The sequence below is a fragment of the Culex quinquefasciatus genome, chromosome 3 (assembly GCF_015732765.1).
Source record: "Culex quinquefasciatus strain JHB chromosome 3, VPISU_Cqui_1.0_pri_paternal, whole genome shotgun sequence".
In the NCBI taxonomy this organism is placed as follows: Eukaryota; Metazoa; Arthropoda; class Insecta; order Diptera; family Culicidae; genus Culex; species Culex quinquefasciatus.
In genome coordinates this window covers 47656376-47671860 of record NC_051863.1, presented here as the reverse complement: position 1 = coordinate 47671860, position 15485 = coordinate 47656376, and the positions used below count along the sequence as shown (strand labels likewise).

General features: G+C 36.8%; 2 protein-coding genes across 6 annotated transcripts in view; both read right to left on the bottom strand.

Annotated features, from left to right (window-relative positions):
• The window catches only part of LOC6052037 (GTPase-activating Rap/Ran-GAP domain-like protein 3), a 333316-nt gene that overhangs the window by 213034 nt on the left and 104797 nt on the right, over positions 1-15485 (bottom strand). The gene's annotated exons all lie outside the window — the stretch shown is intronic.
• LOC6036885 lies at positions 1342-2945 on the bottom strand. The gene is made up of 3 exons (XM_038264599.1): positions 2414-2945; positions 1944-2251; positions 1342-1888 (listed from the first exon to the last, which is right to left on the bottom strand). Exons 1-3 carry the CDS (start codon positions 2943-2945, stop codon positions 1367-1369), a joined length of 1362 nt encoding a protein of 453 aa, XP_038120527.1. The 3' UTR covers positions 1342-1366.

Below are 15485 nucleotides of genomic sequence, written 5' to 3'. Positions count from 1 at the left end.
AGGACGGCACTGTAAACTTGCGAAAGTGAAAAGTGGTTTCCCGAAATGCTTTTCATTTTCATTTCGAATAACGGACTAAATCCACGAGCTGGTCGTTGTGGGGATTAGCATCAGATGATGCTCAAAACGGATAGTGATCTGCGTACCCTTTTGAGGTCCGAATCCGGTTTATTGACGTGGCAAAATTGATTGAACAACAGTTTCCAGCAGTGCTGCAATTTTTCAGTGTCTTTGTGTCAATTTGCACTCAAACGACATAGATTTTTATCTCAGTGTTTGTTTTCAACCACTCCTTGACACAGCCATCAATATTCTGTCAAACAACCTGAGATGCAGCTGTGCATGAACGTTCAGCGAATATTTGTTTTGATACGTCATTCGGTCAGCTTTTCGCTGGATCGTGACTGTAAACATTGACTCAGATTCCTCTAATTTGTGTCGTTTGACTGATAAGGCGTTTGAAGTAAATATTAAAAATTAATAAAAAATAGTGGGAAATACTGTCAAAACATTGAGTTTTACTCAATACCAAACAATCTAATCATAATAATGACTCGTAACAAGGTAATAAAAATAAGTTTTTATTTGTGGGAACATTTTTTGTACTGTTATATTATTTTTCAGCATTATCAAACAAATTTGCGGGTGAGAAAATCTGGTTACTACTTGTTTACCGGCGGATTGAAGCTGCAAATGAAGCATCCGGAAACGTTAAATCTCCAAAACAAAAGGATTGTGTTAGTTTCGATAAAGTAACTTTGATTAGCGGACCGCTCAATTGTCGCTTCCGAACATGATAATCCGCCGACGTAACATTCCACCGTCCGCTCGAAAAGAAGTTCTAGTTTATCGACCAGACTGTTGTTGTTAATTGATTTATTATTTATTAACCTTTCGGTCATTCGCTGCCCATCGACCAGACTGGTTTACGCAACAATCGCGAATTCGTCAAGTACAAGCCGATCCGTGAGTTGCAGAAAAGGACGAGAAAAGTCTATTTCCGGACAATGACCAGCTGCACCGTTTGATCCGTATCGGATTACTCAACGTAAAGATTGACGACTTCCCATACAGACTCAAGTATTAACGCTAGGATGGGATGTTCACGCTGGACGTCCAGCGGAAGCGGAAGTTCACGTAGAAGAGCTGTACTGACGGCGACTGAGCCAGCAGTCAAGAGTGCACCTTCGGCGAGCTTGATGTTTTATATTTTGCGGAAAGGATAGTATATTATCGAGAAAAGACTCAATGTTGTTTATTTTTTAAGAATTATGTGATTTTGAAATGTTAATAAAACACAGTTTTTTCATCTTAACGGTTTGAGATCAATTCGATGTAGTAGTATGGTCGCGGTTTCTCAAAAAAATCAGTTTCCATCGACAGAAATACCGTCGGTTCCCTTCTCAGTCCAGTCGTACAACGTTGGGAAAATACGCTCGAATATTTCCTTGTTGAGCTTGATCAACAAAGTGTCCTCCAACGCTGTTGATCCCAGATCGCCACGACGATCGGTCAACACCAAGGCAAGCGCACTGAAGGCTCTTTCAACACTCGCCTGGCTAGCAGGGGTTGACAAAACGACCATTGCTACGGCGTACAGTTCCGGGTGAGACTGTTCGCGTTGAACCCAATGTTGCCACACGTCGTAGCGGCAGTTTTGACGTGGTTCGGCGTCCAGACCTTTGATGTGTTTCATCAGCTGGCCATCCTCATTCGAGGCAGCTCGAGGATCAAGCGACCCACCGAGCATCTCTGTGATGTAGCTGTCATTCACGTCGTCGTCCTCCAACATGGAGTCATCGGGCTTTTGAGCTGCTTGGCCGGTTTCCTTCCCGTCAGTGCTCGGCTGAAGCTTGCAGATGCGACGCCACGTGTCGACCAAATATGTCTGCAAATAAAATACTTATTAAAATCAATCCAAATTCAAACTCAAAATTGTTTACCTGGATCTCTTCCTTTTCGTCGGGCTTGAAGATAGTCGATCCAACGAAATTGAACCTCGGGTCGAGATAGAGAGCCATCTTAAAGGCACGGTTTTCCTTCAACAGTTCCAAACGGCTCTTGAGCGTCGCGGCCAGCTTTTCGGAAAATCGATTTCCACTCATTTTCTTGAGGGAAGCAATGGCTAGCAACCACTCCATGTAGAAGTCGGACAGACCGACACCATCACCTTGCAGCTTATTAGTGCAAACATAGCAAGGGCGGAAAGCACGCTCGTACTCCATGATGAAACCCCAATGCTCGGTAAGATCTGAAATTATGAGAAAAAGAATAAATTTATTATTAAGTCGAGTTGGATTTTTTAGGGGGAGTTGGAATTGACCAGTTTGGAAGCACAGCTGAAGTTGAAGGCGGATAATTTCCAACAACTTTTAATGATATCGGAGGTCGAATCACTGTTCAAATTAGTTACCTAACTCTGGAAACTGCTCTCCCAGATCTCGGAAGAATGCTTCCTGTCCAGCGAAAGAATTGATCATCTTGTAGATCCCTGACCAACGGGTCTGGCACCACACGGGAGGATATTTGGCAGCTTTTTGGTCAAATGTCGGCTTGTACTTGAGGGCTCGACATTTCTTGGCGATCGCCGTGATCTCCTTCACAGTAGGGTCCGACTTTTTGATGACATCGAGTACGGCCAACTGCAGCGTGTGGATGGAGCATCGAACTAAGTTGATGTTCTCCTCAAATTCTTCCGAAAGCGATTCCGTGAGGTTCCGTTCGTGTTCCAGGGAAGTGGCCTGCTCCTCGTCCGAATCCAGATGCTCGGTGTTCTCCGTCAAGCCAAGCTCGCGCTTCAGTTGGCGAACGGCGGCCAGCATATTAGCACCGTTATCTACGGTCACGGAGAAAATGTTCTCCAGGGTCAGGCCGTACTGATTGAGAATCTCCATTATCTTAACCTTCAAAACGGCGGCCGTTTGGCGCTCGCTGACTTCGACCATGCCTGTAGTTCAGGGTGGCCACCTCGGGAAAAAACCGGGAAAACCGGGAAAAAACCGGGATTTTTATCCACCGGGAGAAAACCGGGAAAAACTCGGGAATTCAGCTGACAAACCGGGAAAATATTTTAAGTTTAGTTAAAATTTGACAAATGCCTCTTCCTGTTATTCTAAATGAAGAATTCGCGAAATCTATGTTTGAATTTGTGTAATAGACTCATGTTTCTTGGTTATGGATGTTTTTTTTTCTGTTGTATCCTATTATATTTTTACTTGGCGATTTTTTTTTAATAAAGCAAAATGTTTCCTCTACCAGCGATTCTCAACCTGGGGTACATGTACCCCTGGGGGTACCTCGAGCGGCTCAGGGGGTCCGGAGGACAAACCCCGCAATGGCGGAAATTTGTCCCAAACAAAATACTTGAGAGAAAAAAAAATAACAAATTGCTTTGAAGCAAAAAAATAACAACCATGCTTAAGGTGAAATGAATTACGGGCGAATTGTTTTTGATCAATCAGAAAATGTTTAAAAAATATTTGAATGATATATCAACAATTTGCATTCGTTTAGAAATTTTATGAATTTAAAGTAAAGTGCACCGTTTTTGAGTTTTTTTTGTTTTTTTTTTCTACAAATATTTGTTTCAAATTTGTATATTGTGCCAACTACCATTTACTACCATGTTGGTAAAAATAATCTTATGTCATGTTTAGATATTTTCAATTCGACCTTTTTTTGCTAAAATATTTGTTTTGCATAAAATAAAAATTAGGATTTTTTGTGGAAATTATGGATCTCATAGTACGAAAACAACATTACAGTAAATATCTCTCTAAATTTAAAGATCAAGACATTTCCTTCAAATTGTCACACAAAATACACTATTTTAAAATATTTTTCTTGGCTTTTATCTCAGCAACAAAAGAATGGATCAAAAATGTTCTAAAAAGAAAGCAGAATAGAATTTTCTCAACCATTAAATAGAATAATTTTTCAATTGAAAATAGCTACAACTTAAAAAAAACTATTTACAAAATTTAAATTTACATAAAAATAAAATTAAAAAAATATGGGAGATGTTTGTAGCAATGAAAAAGACAACGAAAATTTAATTTACAAAAGGAATTTCTCCAAATTTAAAGGCATTTTCAGTAGATAGTTTTAAAGAAAAACAGGGTACAACAATTTATTTTGAAGCTTTATTAAGAAAACTGATTTGAAGAAATGTACATGGACGTTGTGTGGCCTATCCAGTACATGTTTTTAAACAACTCTAGAAACAAAATTTACGAAATTTTTAATACTTCAAAATTCAGGTTTCTTTCTTCGTAAATTGGAATGTAAAAAAATCTCATGCAAACGAAAAATTTCATGTATGAACGCTAGGGGGTACCAGCAGCTTAAGTAACACGAAAAAGGGTACCTAGCCTAGAAAAGGTTGAGAACCGTTGAATTATAATATATTCCAACTTAAAAATAATAATATCATGGAGTTTCTGTTTGTAAATATTATTTTATTTGATAATATTTGAGATTCTCAGCAAGACAAATTATTAAGGACAACTTGCAATGATTTTTTTTGCAAAGTTTCAGATATTTTACAAATACAATATATTTAGAATTCTGCTACAAAAAAGTCACTTAAAATACAGGCAATTACTTTAAGGTGGTTATTACATCAACACAAAAATTGAGATCATGTTGAAAATAAGGCCGATGCTAATATTTTTCAAAGTTGTTGTCCCTTGGCTCTGGCCGGGGTCAAGTGGGGGATCAATCCATAGTCTCAACATTTGAATGCAAAAAGTGTTCAAAAATGCATTTTACACTAGTTTATTTGTTTTGCAACCATTAGTCTTCAAAAAATTTAAGATTTTACGGTAACAAAAATAAAAAAAAAACTAATGGTGTAAAATTTTAAAAAATCAAAGATTAATAAATCAACCCAAACATGCTTAAAAATGATTCCAAACGCAATTGAATGCATTTTATATTGATTTCAGCAGATTGCACTAAAATTTTAATTGAAATTTTGATGTTTTTTTTTTAAATTTTTTGCCCCCTGATTTTCGGGGTAATTAACGAATTAACGAGTATTTGCATAAATGTTGATAACAAGTTATTTTTGCAATTCTTTTCTACAAAATTAATAAATTGTAGTAATAATTAATCTCATTCTAAAAAATAAAACGATTTTTTTTTATTTTGAGTTTATAAAATCTACATGTATGTTGATGTAAAATCCCAATCATTATGGAAATTAGAAACGGCTTCGTTTACAACTTACTTACTTTATACTCCAGATTTTAAAGCTTTCTTGAGGAATTCAAACTTTGAACCAAATGTATGCGTTCAGAAAGTATGTTGGTGCTATCGTTAGCCTAAAAAAAACATTGTAATTTGGTTTAAAAACATTTCGGAAAATTCCTTCTGGGCTCGGGAGAAAACCGGGAAAAAACCGGGAAATCGAAAATCGAAATCTGGTGGCCACCCTGCTGTAGTTGTGGAGAAATAAATTTAACAACGATATTTAAAAAAAAATGTTGCGAAATTGTTATACCAAGCGTGCGTATCACACGCTTCCCCCGGAACTTGTACTGCACGTTGATGCCAAGAACATGCCGGTTGGATCGCGAGGCGGAATCTATTTTCAGACTCAGCAGCTTGCCCTTCATCTCTCTGCCCAGAACAAGCTTTATCCGGGTTGCGGCGGCGTGTAAATGACGCTTTATGTTGTCCCGATTGATTGTGGTGTTCAATGTCTCGGAAATCGGATCAAAAATGTCCTTGAGACCTTCCCATTGAAAGCAGGACAGTGGCATGTTGTGCAGAGCAACGATTTTCATCGCAGATTGGAGGAATAACTGTTTATCAATGGCAATTAGCCGTTTTGTAATCGTTCTCCGTCTTTTAACCGGAGTAGATCCCGGTTCAGCAGGCGGTCCCAGCCCAATATCTGTGGCAACATCCAAATGGTGCTTCAGGAAGTGCCGACCAAAATTTCCGACGTCGAGCTTAGCTTGGGCATACACGCAACCGCTGAACTCGTCGATCGCACAGCTTGCACCTTCTCCGTCGATTCTGATGTTCCTCCGGATCAAGTCGGCCTTGGTCGTCCGTTTTCCGGCCCTCGATGTTCCGGCCTGCGGTTCCATTGTAGAACAGGTTTCCTGCTTGTCACGTTCTTTCGTTCAACTCATCTATTTTAGGCGCGCGTAAATCTGACAGCTCGATCCAAAGCATTAACAAAATAAAAGGTCCAAAACGAAACTAACAAAAACAAAAAAACAATTTCCCAAGTTGAGATCCTCAACCTGTTCCCGTTTGTTAAACAGAAATATTTTTGAACAATAAGCACTTGGCAATTGAATAGATGTTTTTAAATGAAGCTTTTAAAATTATATATTAAGAAAAATGCTGATGAGGCAAAAAAGAAACATTAACATTTATTAAATTTTCTTTTTATTTATTATGTCCGAAATGCTCACAGTTTTAATTGAATGTGTTACTGTCTGACATTTTATAAATATATTTTAACAAATGTATTTTAAAATGTGTCATACGCCCTTTTCAGATGTTTTTATATGGGAAACTGGTGCTGAGTTCATGTCATGTGACAGAGTTTTCGTGACTGACGTGGAATTTATTATGTTTCAAAAAGCTTGAAAATGTATTGGTATGGAAATGTCAGTTCATCTCGGGGATGAGATAGAGCAGTTGACAGTCATTTTGAAAACAGATCGAGAGTAGGTGAGAAATGTCAATTCGTTTAGACCAGTTGAAAATTTGCAGCACTGGTTTCCAGGAACGACGACTGATGTAGAAGCACTAGAATCAAATAATTTCATAAATAAGAGGTGAAATGGGAAAAGGTCAAATCAACTTTTTCAATTTGAAAATTATTTGTTTCAATGTTCCAGAAATTTTAAAAAATATGACAGGCTTTTTTTTAATTTATATTTATTCAGTTTTTCTTTTCCATGTACATTCATTCAGTTAAAATATTATTGAATATTATATTATTCAAAAGCAATGTAAATAAAAAGATAACAAAAGCAAAAACAAAGCCAATGAACGAGAACGATGAGAAAACTAAAATGTATAGGATATAATTTTTCAAGCACTCGGAATTACATGGTGTACTTTTCAACAAAAAGGGATGAATCCCGCATAGTTCGGTTTTCGGATTTGAATTCATAGGACAGAGTGCAGCGTAAAATCAAACTTTTTTCAGTAAAATCGCTGTATCTCGCCAATAGTTCATATTAGTTTGAAGTCTACATTGATTATTAGGTAAAATTGTCCGGGGAACACGATGGTGATAAAATAAAACACTTAAAAATATAAGGAATTGGTCAAAACTGAAAAATCTTAAAACGTTAAAACGTTAAAACTTTAATATATAATATAAGAGGGCATTTAAGGATTAAAATTTTATTTTAATGGAATTCCTTGGACAACTTTCTATAAAATGCAACCTTTATAAAGTCTTTTGCTCATAAAGTTGCAAAGTGCAAGAAAAAAAAGTTTTTTTTAGAAAACGTCAAAAAAGACGGCGGTGCCAAAAATAAAGGGATGGTCCAATCAGCACTAAACTTGGGATTTCTGTTGACTAACGATAGATGAACGTTCCCTCCAAGTTTGGTCCAAATCGGTGAAGGTTGAGTCCAAAAGTGTACTCAGTTGAGCAGGAATGACCCATATAGGATATTTTTATGGATATAAACAGTACTATTAAAAAAAAATCCTAAAAATCAAGGGGCAAAAGCAATTATTTCTTCAAAAGAAGTTAAGCATACTAAAAAAACTGATACTGAAAAAATTTAAGTTCAAAAATAAAAAAAGATTTATGTAGTAATTGAGCAATTCTCTACGAAATCGATCTTTTTTTAATTTTAATTTTTGATTTTTTTAACTCCAGCTGAAACTCTTTTGATGCCTTCGGTATACCCAAAAAAGCCATTTTGAATCATTAGTTTGTCCATCTAATTTTCCATACAAATTTGGATGCTGTCCATACAAAAATGATGTATGTAAATTCAAAAATCTGTTTCTTTTGAAGGAATGTTTTGATCGATTTGGTGTCTTTGGTAAAGTTGTAGGTATGGATAATAGGGTGGGTACGTTTTTCAAAAAGTTCTCGGATCAAGTTTTAGTATGGTTCCCCTTGTAGGGCATGCCCATAGGGACTTTCATGCCAAATATCAGCTCATTTGGTTGTAAACTGGCTGCGCGCATCAGGGTTAAAGTTTACATGGGAATTACTATGGGAAATTGGAACTTTTTGTTCAAACGCTCCTACAGGTCTGGGAAAATCACGCGCCAACTTCTGGTATGATCAGGCCTATGGGGAATGGTCTGGAGAACATTTTTCCCGAAGAGAGCATATGGATTCGTTGTCCCTAGACCTGGCGCATCGGCAAACAATCCGATGTCTCCGGAATCAACGGTTTCTCCTGAAAAAGCATAAAATTTTCCTTAGCATGCTATGAAAGCTTGATGCACACGGCGACGCCATACGTCAGGCAGCTACCACGTGGTTGAAATATTTGCAAAAAAATACAAATTTACTATGCAAAGATTCTGAATTCGACTAAATAATATCAGGATTACTTGAAATGATCATTTTCTAGTTAAAAGACGGTTTGCAGTTGAATATTCCAGCCGTTTCTCACCCACGTGGTAGCTGCCTGACGTATGGCGTCGCCGTGTGCATCAAGCTTTCATAGCATGCTAAGGAAAATTTTATGCTTTTTCAGGGGAAACCGTTGATTCCGGAGACATCGGATTGTTTGCCGATGCGCCAGGTCTAGGGACAACGAATCCATATGCTCTCTTCGGGAAAAGTGTTCTCCAGACCATTCCCCATAGGCCTGACCATACCAGAAGTTGGCGCGTGATTTTCCCAGACCTGTAGGAGCGTTTGAACAAAAAGTTCCAATTTCCCATAGTAATTCCCATGTAAACTTTAACCCTGATGCGCGCAGCCAGTTTACAACCAAATGAGCTGATATTTGGCATGAAAGTCCCTATGGGCATGCCCTACAAGGGGAACCATACTAAAACTTGATCCGAGAACTTTTTGAAAAACGTACCCACCCTAATGGATAAGGACTACACTGCAAAAAAATGATGCACGTTGAAACATTTTTGTTGATTTTTAATGTCATTTTTTGTTACTAAATCTTGATTTGAAAAAACACACTATTTTAGTTTTTTTTATTTTCTAATATCAAATGCCAACTTTCCAGAATGTGCATAAAATCTTTGCCCGAGTTACAACTTTTTGAATCAATACTGATTTAAAAAAAACTCGAAATATTATTCGCAAAAAATTTTCAATTTCATTTTTCGATGTAAAATTTAATTTGCAATCAAAAAGTACTTTAGTGAAATTTTGATAAAATGCACCGTTTTCAAGTAAAAGCCATTTCAGGTAACTTTTTTAAAAACGTCGCATTTATTCATTTTTTTAAATAAGTGCCCGCGTTTGCTCACTTTTGTAAACAAAATCTCTCACACCATTTTCTAATGTCGCAACCTGAGGTATACTGTTATGATCAAGATAATTCGAATGATCTAACAGAACTACAGATGTAGTTAGTTATGCTCTTTCCAGGATGTTCCTTACCTGGATCCTTTGGTTTGCTAACTGAATTGAAATGATTCATTTTGATAACAAAAAATCATTACGATTAAAAACTATTTAAAATAGAAACTTAAGGGGTTACATACATGTAAAGCGGCCAAAATGTCAGAGGTTGGTTTGAGCACAAACTTAAACTTTTTTTTTAATCTGTTTTAAGGACATTAAAATATACATTTTCAACTATTAACAAAATAAATTTGAAGACATTTGGTTGTATCATTGCCGAGATACAGCTATATGAACTTAGCATTTTCAAAAAACGGGTGCCACGATATCTCAACACTGCATTGACCAAATTGGCTCAAAATTTTGGTGAAGACTCGTTGAACCGATCCTGTGTGCATGACGAAAGCCGATTTTCAAAAAGTTTATTTTAAAAAAAGATAAAAATATTTTTATTTTTTTCATGTAAAAAATCGAAAGTTTTCGATTTTTGTACGTCTTAAAAATGCAAAATTTCAAAATCGGGCTTCGTCATGCACACGGGATATGTCTTGCGAGTCTTCACCCCAAATTTCAGCCAATTTGGTCCATCCCATCTCGAGATATCGTGGCACCCGTAAATCAACTCTGTGTTCAGAGAAAAACGGTCGCGAAGTTTGACAGTTCGCTTTGCGCATGGCAGCATTTTCAGCTAAAATCGTCTGTAACTTACTTAAATCATAAAATATCTTCATGAAAGTTTGATTTATTAAATTTTCTGAATTATGAAATTTCGTGATTTTTCACATGTTTGTAACCCCTTAAGCATTTCCACTTTTAATAAAACTGATAAACTCTATTTCTAATTCTCTCGTTGTAACTCACTTTAATATTGCATCTAGAACCCCCACAACCACACCTCTAAATTGATGAAAAATTATAAAGTGCCAAATTGGACATTCCAAACAAAACATTCTAGTTTGAAGTGCCAGCAATCAGCAAAACTTTCCGGCAGCTCGCAGAAGCCCGCACAAATGGTAGCGCAATTAAATTCCACAAGCTCACCTCTGAATAGCACACCAACACCTACAAACTAACAACAGTTCCATACCAATTTTGTTCTGTTCCTGGAATCACCCGCGGATCGTGCACGTTTGGGGCTGTTAAAAACAGTACTGAAGCTAAAAGCTAACATTTCGTCGTGGTCATGCCATCTTGTCGCAAGTCGATTTTTGGCGTTCCGAAAAGGGCACGTAATGTAAACAATAACAAACACGTTTTGTTTGACTGACCGTTCTGTGCATTGTTTCGAAGTTTGGTTGAATTTGGTTGTTTACAGAAGTCGGGCATGTACGTGTGTCAAACGCGTCCTGACCTGAAATCTCTTTGGCCAGTTGTCGCATTTACAGCAGTTTTGAGGGTGTGTCAAGATAGCACGATCTATTTTGACATCTGGTGCTTTTTTTGTATCCTTATGGAAATGCTTAATATTATTTATTTTTAAGTGTGTATGTACCATCAGCTTTTCACGATAAACAAAGTGGCGTTTTAGCACATAATAATGGTTTTGAAACAACTACAAAAAAAAACGTATGACGAGCTGCAACATCACCATGCCCAGCTTCAATGCACTTTTTCAGTAACTTATTATGCAAGCAACTTTTGAGTAGCTGAAAAGCCATACAAAATCATTAAAATTTGAAAAAATATGGCGACGCTCCGTAATCCCAATTCCTGAAAAGCTGGGTTGGTTCAAATTTTCCCCATAACTTACTTCCACTGAATCGCTCATGCTGCAGAAATTTAATTATGCTCGCGTCGAGTGGCAAAAACAAAAGCACACCACCCCCCAACCTTTCCGGTGCCCCCCCCCTCCATTCACGTGGCTTTGATTGATTAGTCTCACGTAACACGCTTGCGGGTTAACCCGTTCGGAAAAGACGCCAGAAATCTGATGAAAGTTAGTAATAACGGTGCACCACCGTCGTCGTGCCACACGTGTGATTTACGGTCCTCGGAAGCAATTCTCGTTAGAGTTGGTGGAAGCTTTTTTCTTCTTCTACGATTTTACACCCAAATGAGAATGGTTTGTCACTTTTGTGACAAATTTGTGTATTCTGCCACAAACTGTCCATTATAAAGTTAAATGTCGAAAATCAATCATTTAACATTTTAAAATGTCACATTTTCCAGCAATCCACAGTCGGGTGTCCTCCCCGAAGGACACGGGTTGACGCGCCGACGGTAATGACCTGCAGCAGCAGTAGTGTGTCACGCGGGACCGTTTCCGACCTTCCGTGGAACCTGACATTGCTAATGGGATTCGTACATTTCTTTGGCTAGTTCGACTCGATTAAGGTTGAGCTGAGGAAAAGCAACTGGTCAGCAGTTCAGGTCATTTTTTTATTTCTTATCTGACCTCACGTGTGACCGGATTACATGGTAATTTTCTGAATGAAAGGGTTGCTTGGGCAAAAAAAAAAGAAATAGAGGGAAATGTTTGCTATATTGGTAGGGAAGGTGGTTGTCAAAGTTGTCAAGTCATCGTCAAATCGATTTTATAAGCATTCGGAATACAACAAAAAAATCAGAATATCGTCGCCATCGTGCTAACTTGACGTAAGTGCATTTTGGGTCAAATGGAGTTAAGAACGCCATTTTGTGCAGCCCACAATGCCTCACCTTTTGACCTTCACAGATCCCCAAAATTCGATTTCAATCCTGAGATATTCAACAAAACCGAAAAAACTCCGTGCATTTTTGTCACTTTACATATGAAAGTAGTTTCAATCTTGTCGTGCTATCTTGTCACTCCCTGAAAATTGATGTAAGTGCGACAAAAGGCCAAAGGGATTTCAGGCCAGGAAAGTCAGGATGCGTTTGTCGCACGTACAAGCTAGACTACCGTAAACATTTGTAATTATAACTCGGGACTCCAGCAATCAACTTCAACCAAACTTTGGGACAATTTACAGAATGGTCAGCCAAACAAAACGTGTTTGTTATTGTTTACATTGCGTGCTCTCGTTTTTGTATATTCAAGGTCAAACATTAAAACGCGTTTTTCTCGGAACGTCAAAATGGCGGGTGCGACAAGATAGCACGACGACGTCGAATGGACTAAAAAATTAAGAGTGAGTCCATCCCTTTTATACATGTAGGACCTCCTACATTTGAAATCACTGAATAGCGAAAGCTACAATATTTCATGAATAAATGAAAGTTGCTAGTATTTAAAATTGAGGTGAAAAGTCATCGATTGTGATTGGACACTCAATAATTTTAACTGAATGAATGTACATGGAAAAAAAATCAAAATAAATATAAATAAAAAAAAATAAAAAAATAAAAATAGCGAGTCCACGAACAGGGCATACCCCTTTGTATGTGACGTCGTTTGGACCTCACCAATCTGCCTGAAATTTTCAGGGGTTGTTTGTACATATAAAACTAACATCTGGCCAAAATATGAGCACTCTAGGTCAACGGGAAGTGGGGCAAATCGGGACACAAAGTTTGAAGGTTCAAAAACGTCAAAAATCTTAAAAAGGCTATAACTTAGGCAAAATTCAATTTAATTCCAAAATTCAAAATGCATCTAAAAGGACTTAAAAAATTCAACAGTATGCAGGGAGAAGCATCCCAATTGGTTAAATTTAAAGGGAGTTATTGGCATTTCAGTGAAAAAAATAGCATAATTTTCAAACTCAAATAAAAAAGTGTTCCATCCAGATATCAACTCGGTTCGACCTGCAGCTTGTAGGGGACATCTGGGACTACCATCTGAGACTAAGAACGGCAGTTTAACACATAAAATAGACACTTTTTCTTTTAGTGATTTTTTTTATTGTTAATTTTTGGTCGGGGGACCCCTTAGATTAAATTTTCCGCAGATAATTTTATCATATTCGTATTCCTGAGACAATTTCACAATAGAAACATGCATAAAAATGTGTATTTTCATCCATTTTAACCCTTTAAAAAATGAAAGTAAAAAAAAATCTTCGATTCACATTTATTGAAAATCAAGTTCGTTTCCAAGGATGACACCAGAAAAAAAGCAGGTTCTAAATTTTTTTAAACTTTAATTTTTTAAAAGGTTAAAATTGATGCAAATAAACATTTTTGTGCATGTTTCTATTGTGAAATTGTCTCAGGAACACGAATATGATAAAATTATCACCGAAAAATTTTATCTAAGGGGTCCCCCGAGCAAAAAATTAAAACCAAAAAAATCACTAAAAGAAAAAGTGTCTATTTAATGTGTAAAACTGCCTTACCCAAAGCGTTCTCAGTCTTAGATGGTAGTCCCAGATGTCCCCTACAAGCTGCAGGTCGAACCGAGTTGATAGCTGGATGGAACACTTTTTTATTTGAGTTTGAAAATTATGCTATTTTTTCACTAAAATGCCAATAACTCCCTTTAGATTTAACCAATTGGGATGCTCTACCCTGCATTTTGATGCATTTTTTAAGCTCTTTCAGATGCATTTTGAATTTTGAAATTAAATTGAATTTTGCTTAAGTTATAGTCTTTTTAAGTTTTTTGACATTTTTGAACCTTCAAACTTTGTGTCGCGATTTGCCCCACTTCCCGTTGACCTAGAGTGCTCATATTTTGGCCAGATGTTAGTTTTATATGTACAAACAACCCCTGAAAGGCAGATTGGTGAGGTCGATGCGAGATGGGTATGCTTTGCTCGTGGACTCGCTCTTAAATATCGGAGAACATCTCCGATGAGTCATTCTCTACGCTTTCATTGAGGGGCTATCCATTAACCAAGTGGACATATTTAAGCAGATTTTAGGAACTATTAAACGTTTCACTAGAGCTTCAGTTGGAAAATTGCAGCAAATGAATCTTCCTCTAATTAATTTTTCTATTATGCAATTAAAGAAGGTATTCCGGAAAAAAACGTTTTTGTGCTCGTCACTAAATGATCATCCTATTTCCAATCAGAAATGGGTAATTCTCCGCCAACTCACACAGCAGTTGCCCCGGCCCCTCTTTGATTTACGCAAAACTTTGTCCTAAGGGGTAACTTTTGTTCCTGGTCACGAATCCGAGGTCCGTTTTTTGATATGTTGTGACGGAGGAGCAATACGACCCCTTCTAGTTTTGAGCATGCAAAAAAATACGTGTTTTTCAAAATGCCTGAAATGGTGATGAGATGGAAATTTGGTGTCAAAGGGACTTTTATGCAAAATTGGACAACCGATTTGACGGCGTACTCAGAATTTCAAAAAAAAACTTATTTTTCATCAAAAAAAATGCTGGCATTTTTTTATTATTTACCTGTAAATTGTTTTTGAACATTTCTTATCAAGAATAATTTAATTTACTTTTCGAATCTGCATTAACCCAGAAGGGTAATTTCATTTAGACAAAAAAACACATTTTAAAATTTCGTGTTTTTTGTAGCTGTACACGATTATTTTCTAAGAGTGTAACAATGTCTACAAATTTGAAGAGGAGACAATTACAAAAAAATTGATGTAGGTATAAACATAAAGGGTTTGCTTGTAACCATCACGAGTTATCGCGATTTTACATAAAAAAAAAAGTTTTGAAAAAGTTCCTTTTATTGTTTTTCTTTGTTCGCCATTCGTGTCCGTCACAAGTGACTTGAACGGCCATTTCAGGCAAAAAAAAACATAAAGATTTCCGGGATACGGGAATTCCCAGTTTTGGAAAATCCCAGGAATTCTATTCCAGGAAATCCCGGGAAGGAGACAATCGGAATAATTTAATATTTTCGATGTTTTTATTGAAGGTTGTTTTGAAAACGATGCAATACATATTTTTTACTGGGAAATGATTTTTGATGGAAAATGTGAATTTGAATCTAAATTCAAATTTAAAAGTAAAATACAAATCGGTCTAAAAATCTTTTCTTTTATGACAAAAATGCACTATTTTTTTTTAAATTCCAGCTCCCAAGCCCTTAAAAATGTTGAAATAGTAACTTCA

Bases quoted from the DNA above. Each gene is read 5' to 3' on its own strand.
- LOC6036885 (XM_038264599.1), bottom strand. From the start codon at position 2,945: ATGGTCGAAGTCAGCGAGCGCCAAACGGCCGCCGTTTTGAAGGTTAAG. The intron at 2,252-2,413 runs GTAACTAATTTG...TCATAATTTCAG, and splicing joins AGAGCAGTTTCCAGAGTTAG to ATCTTACCGAGCATTGGGGT. The intron at 1,889-1,943 runs GTAAACAATTTT...TTTTATTTGCAG, and splicing joins ACGAAAAGGAAGAGATCCAG to ACATATTTGGTCGACACGTG.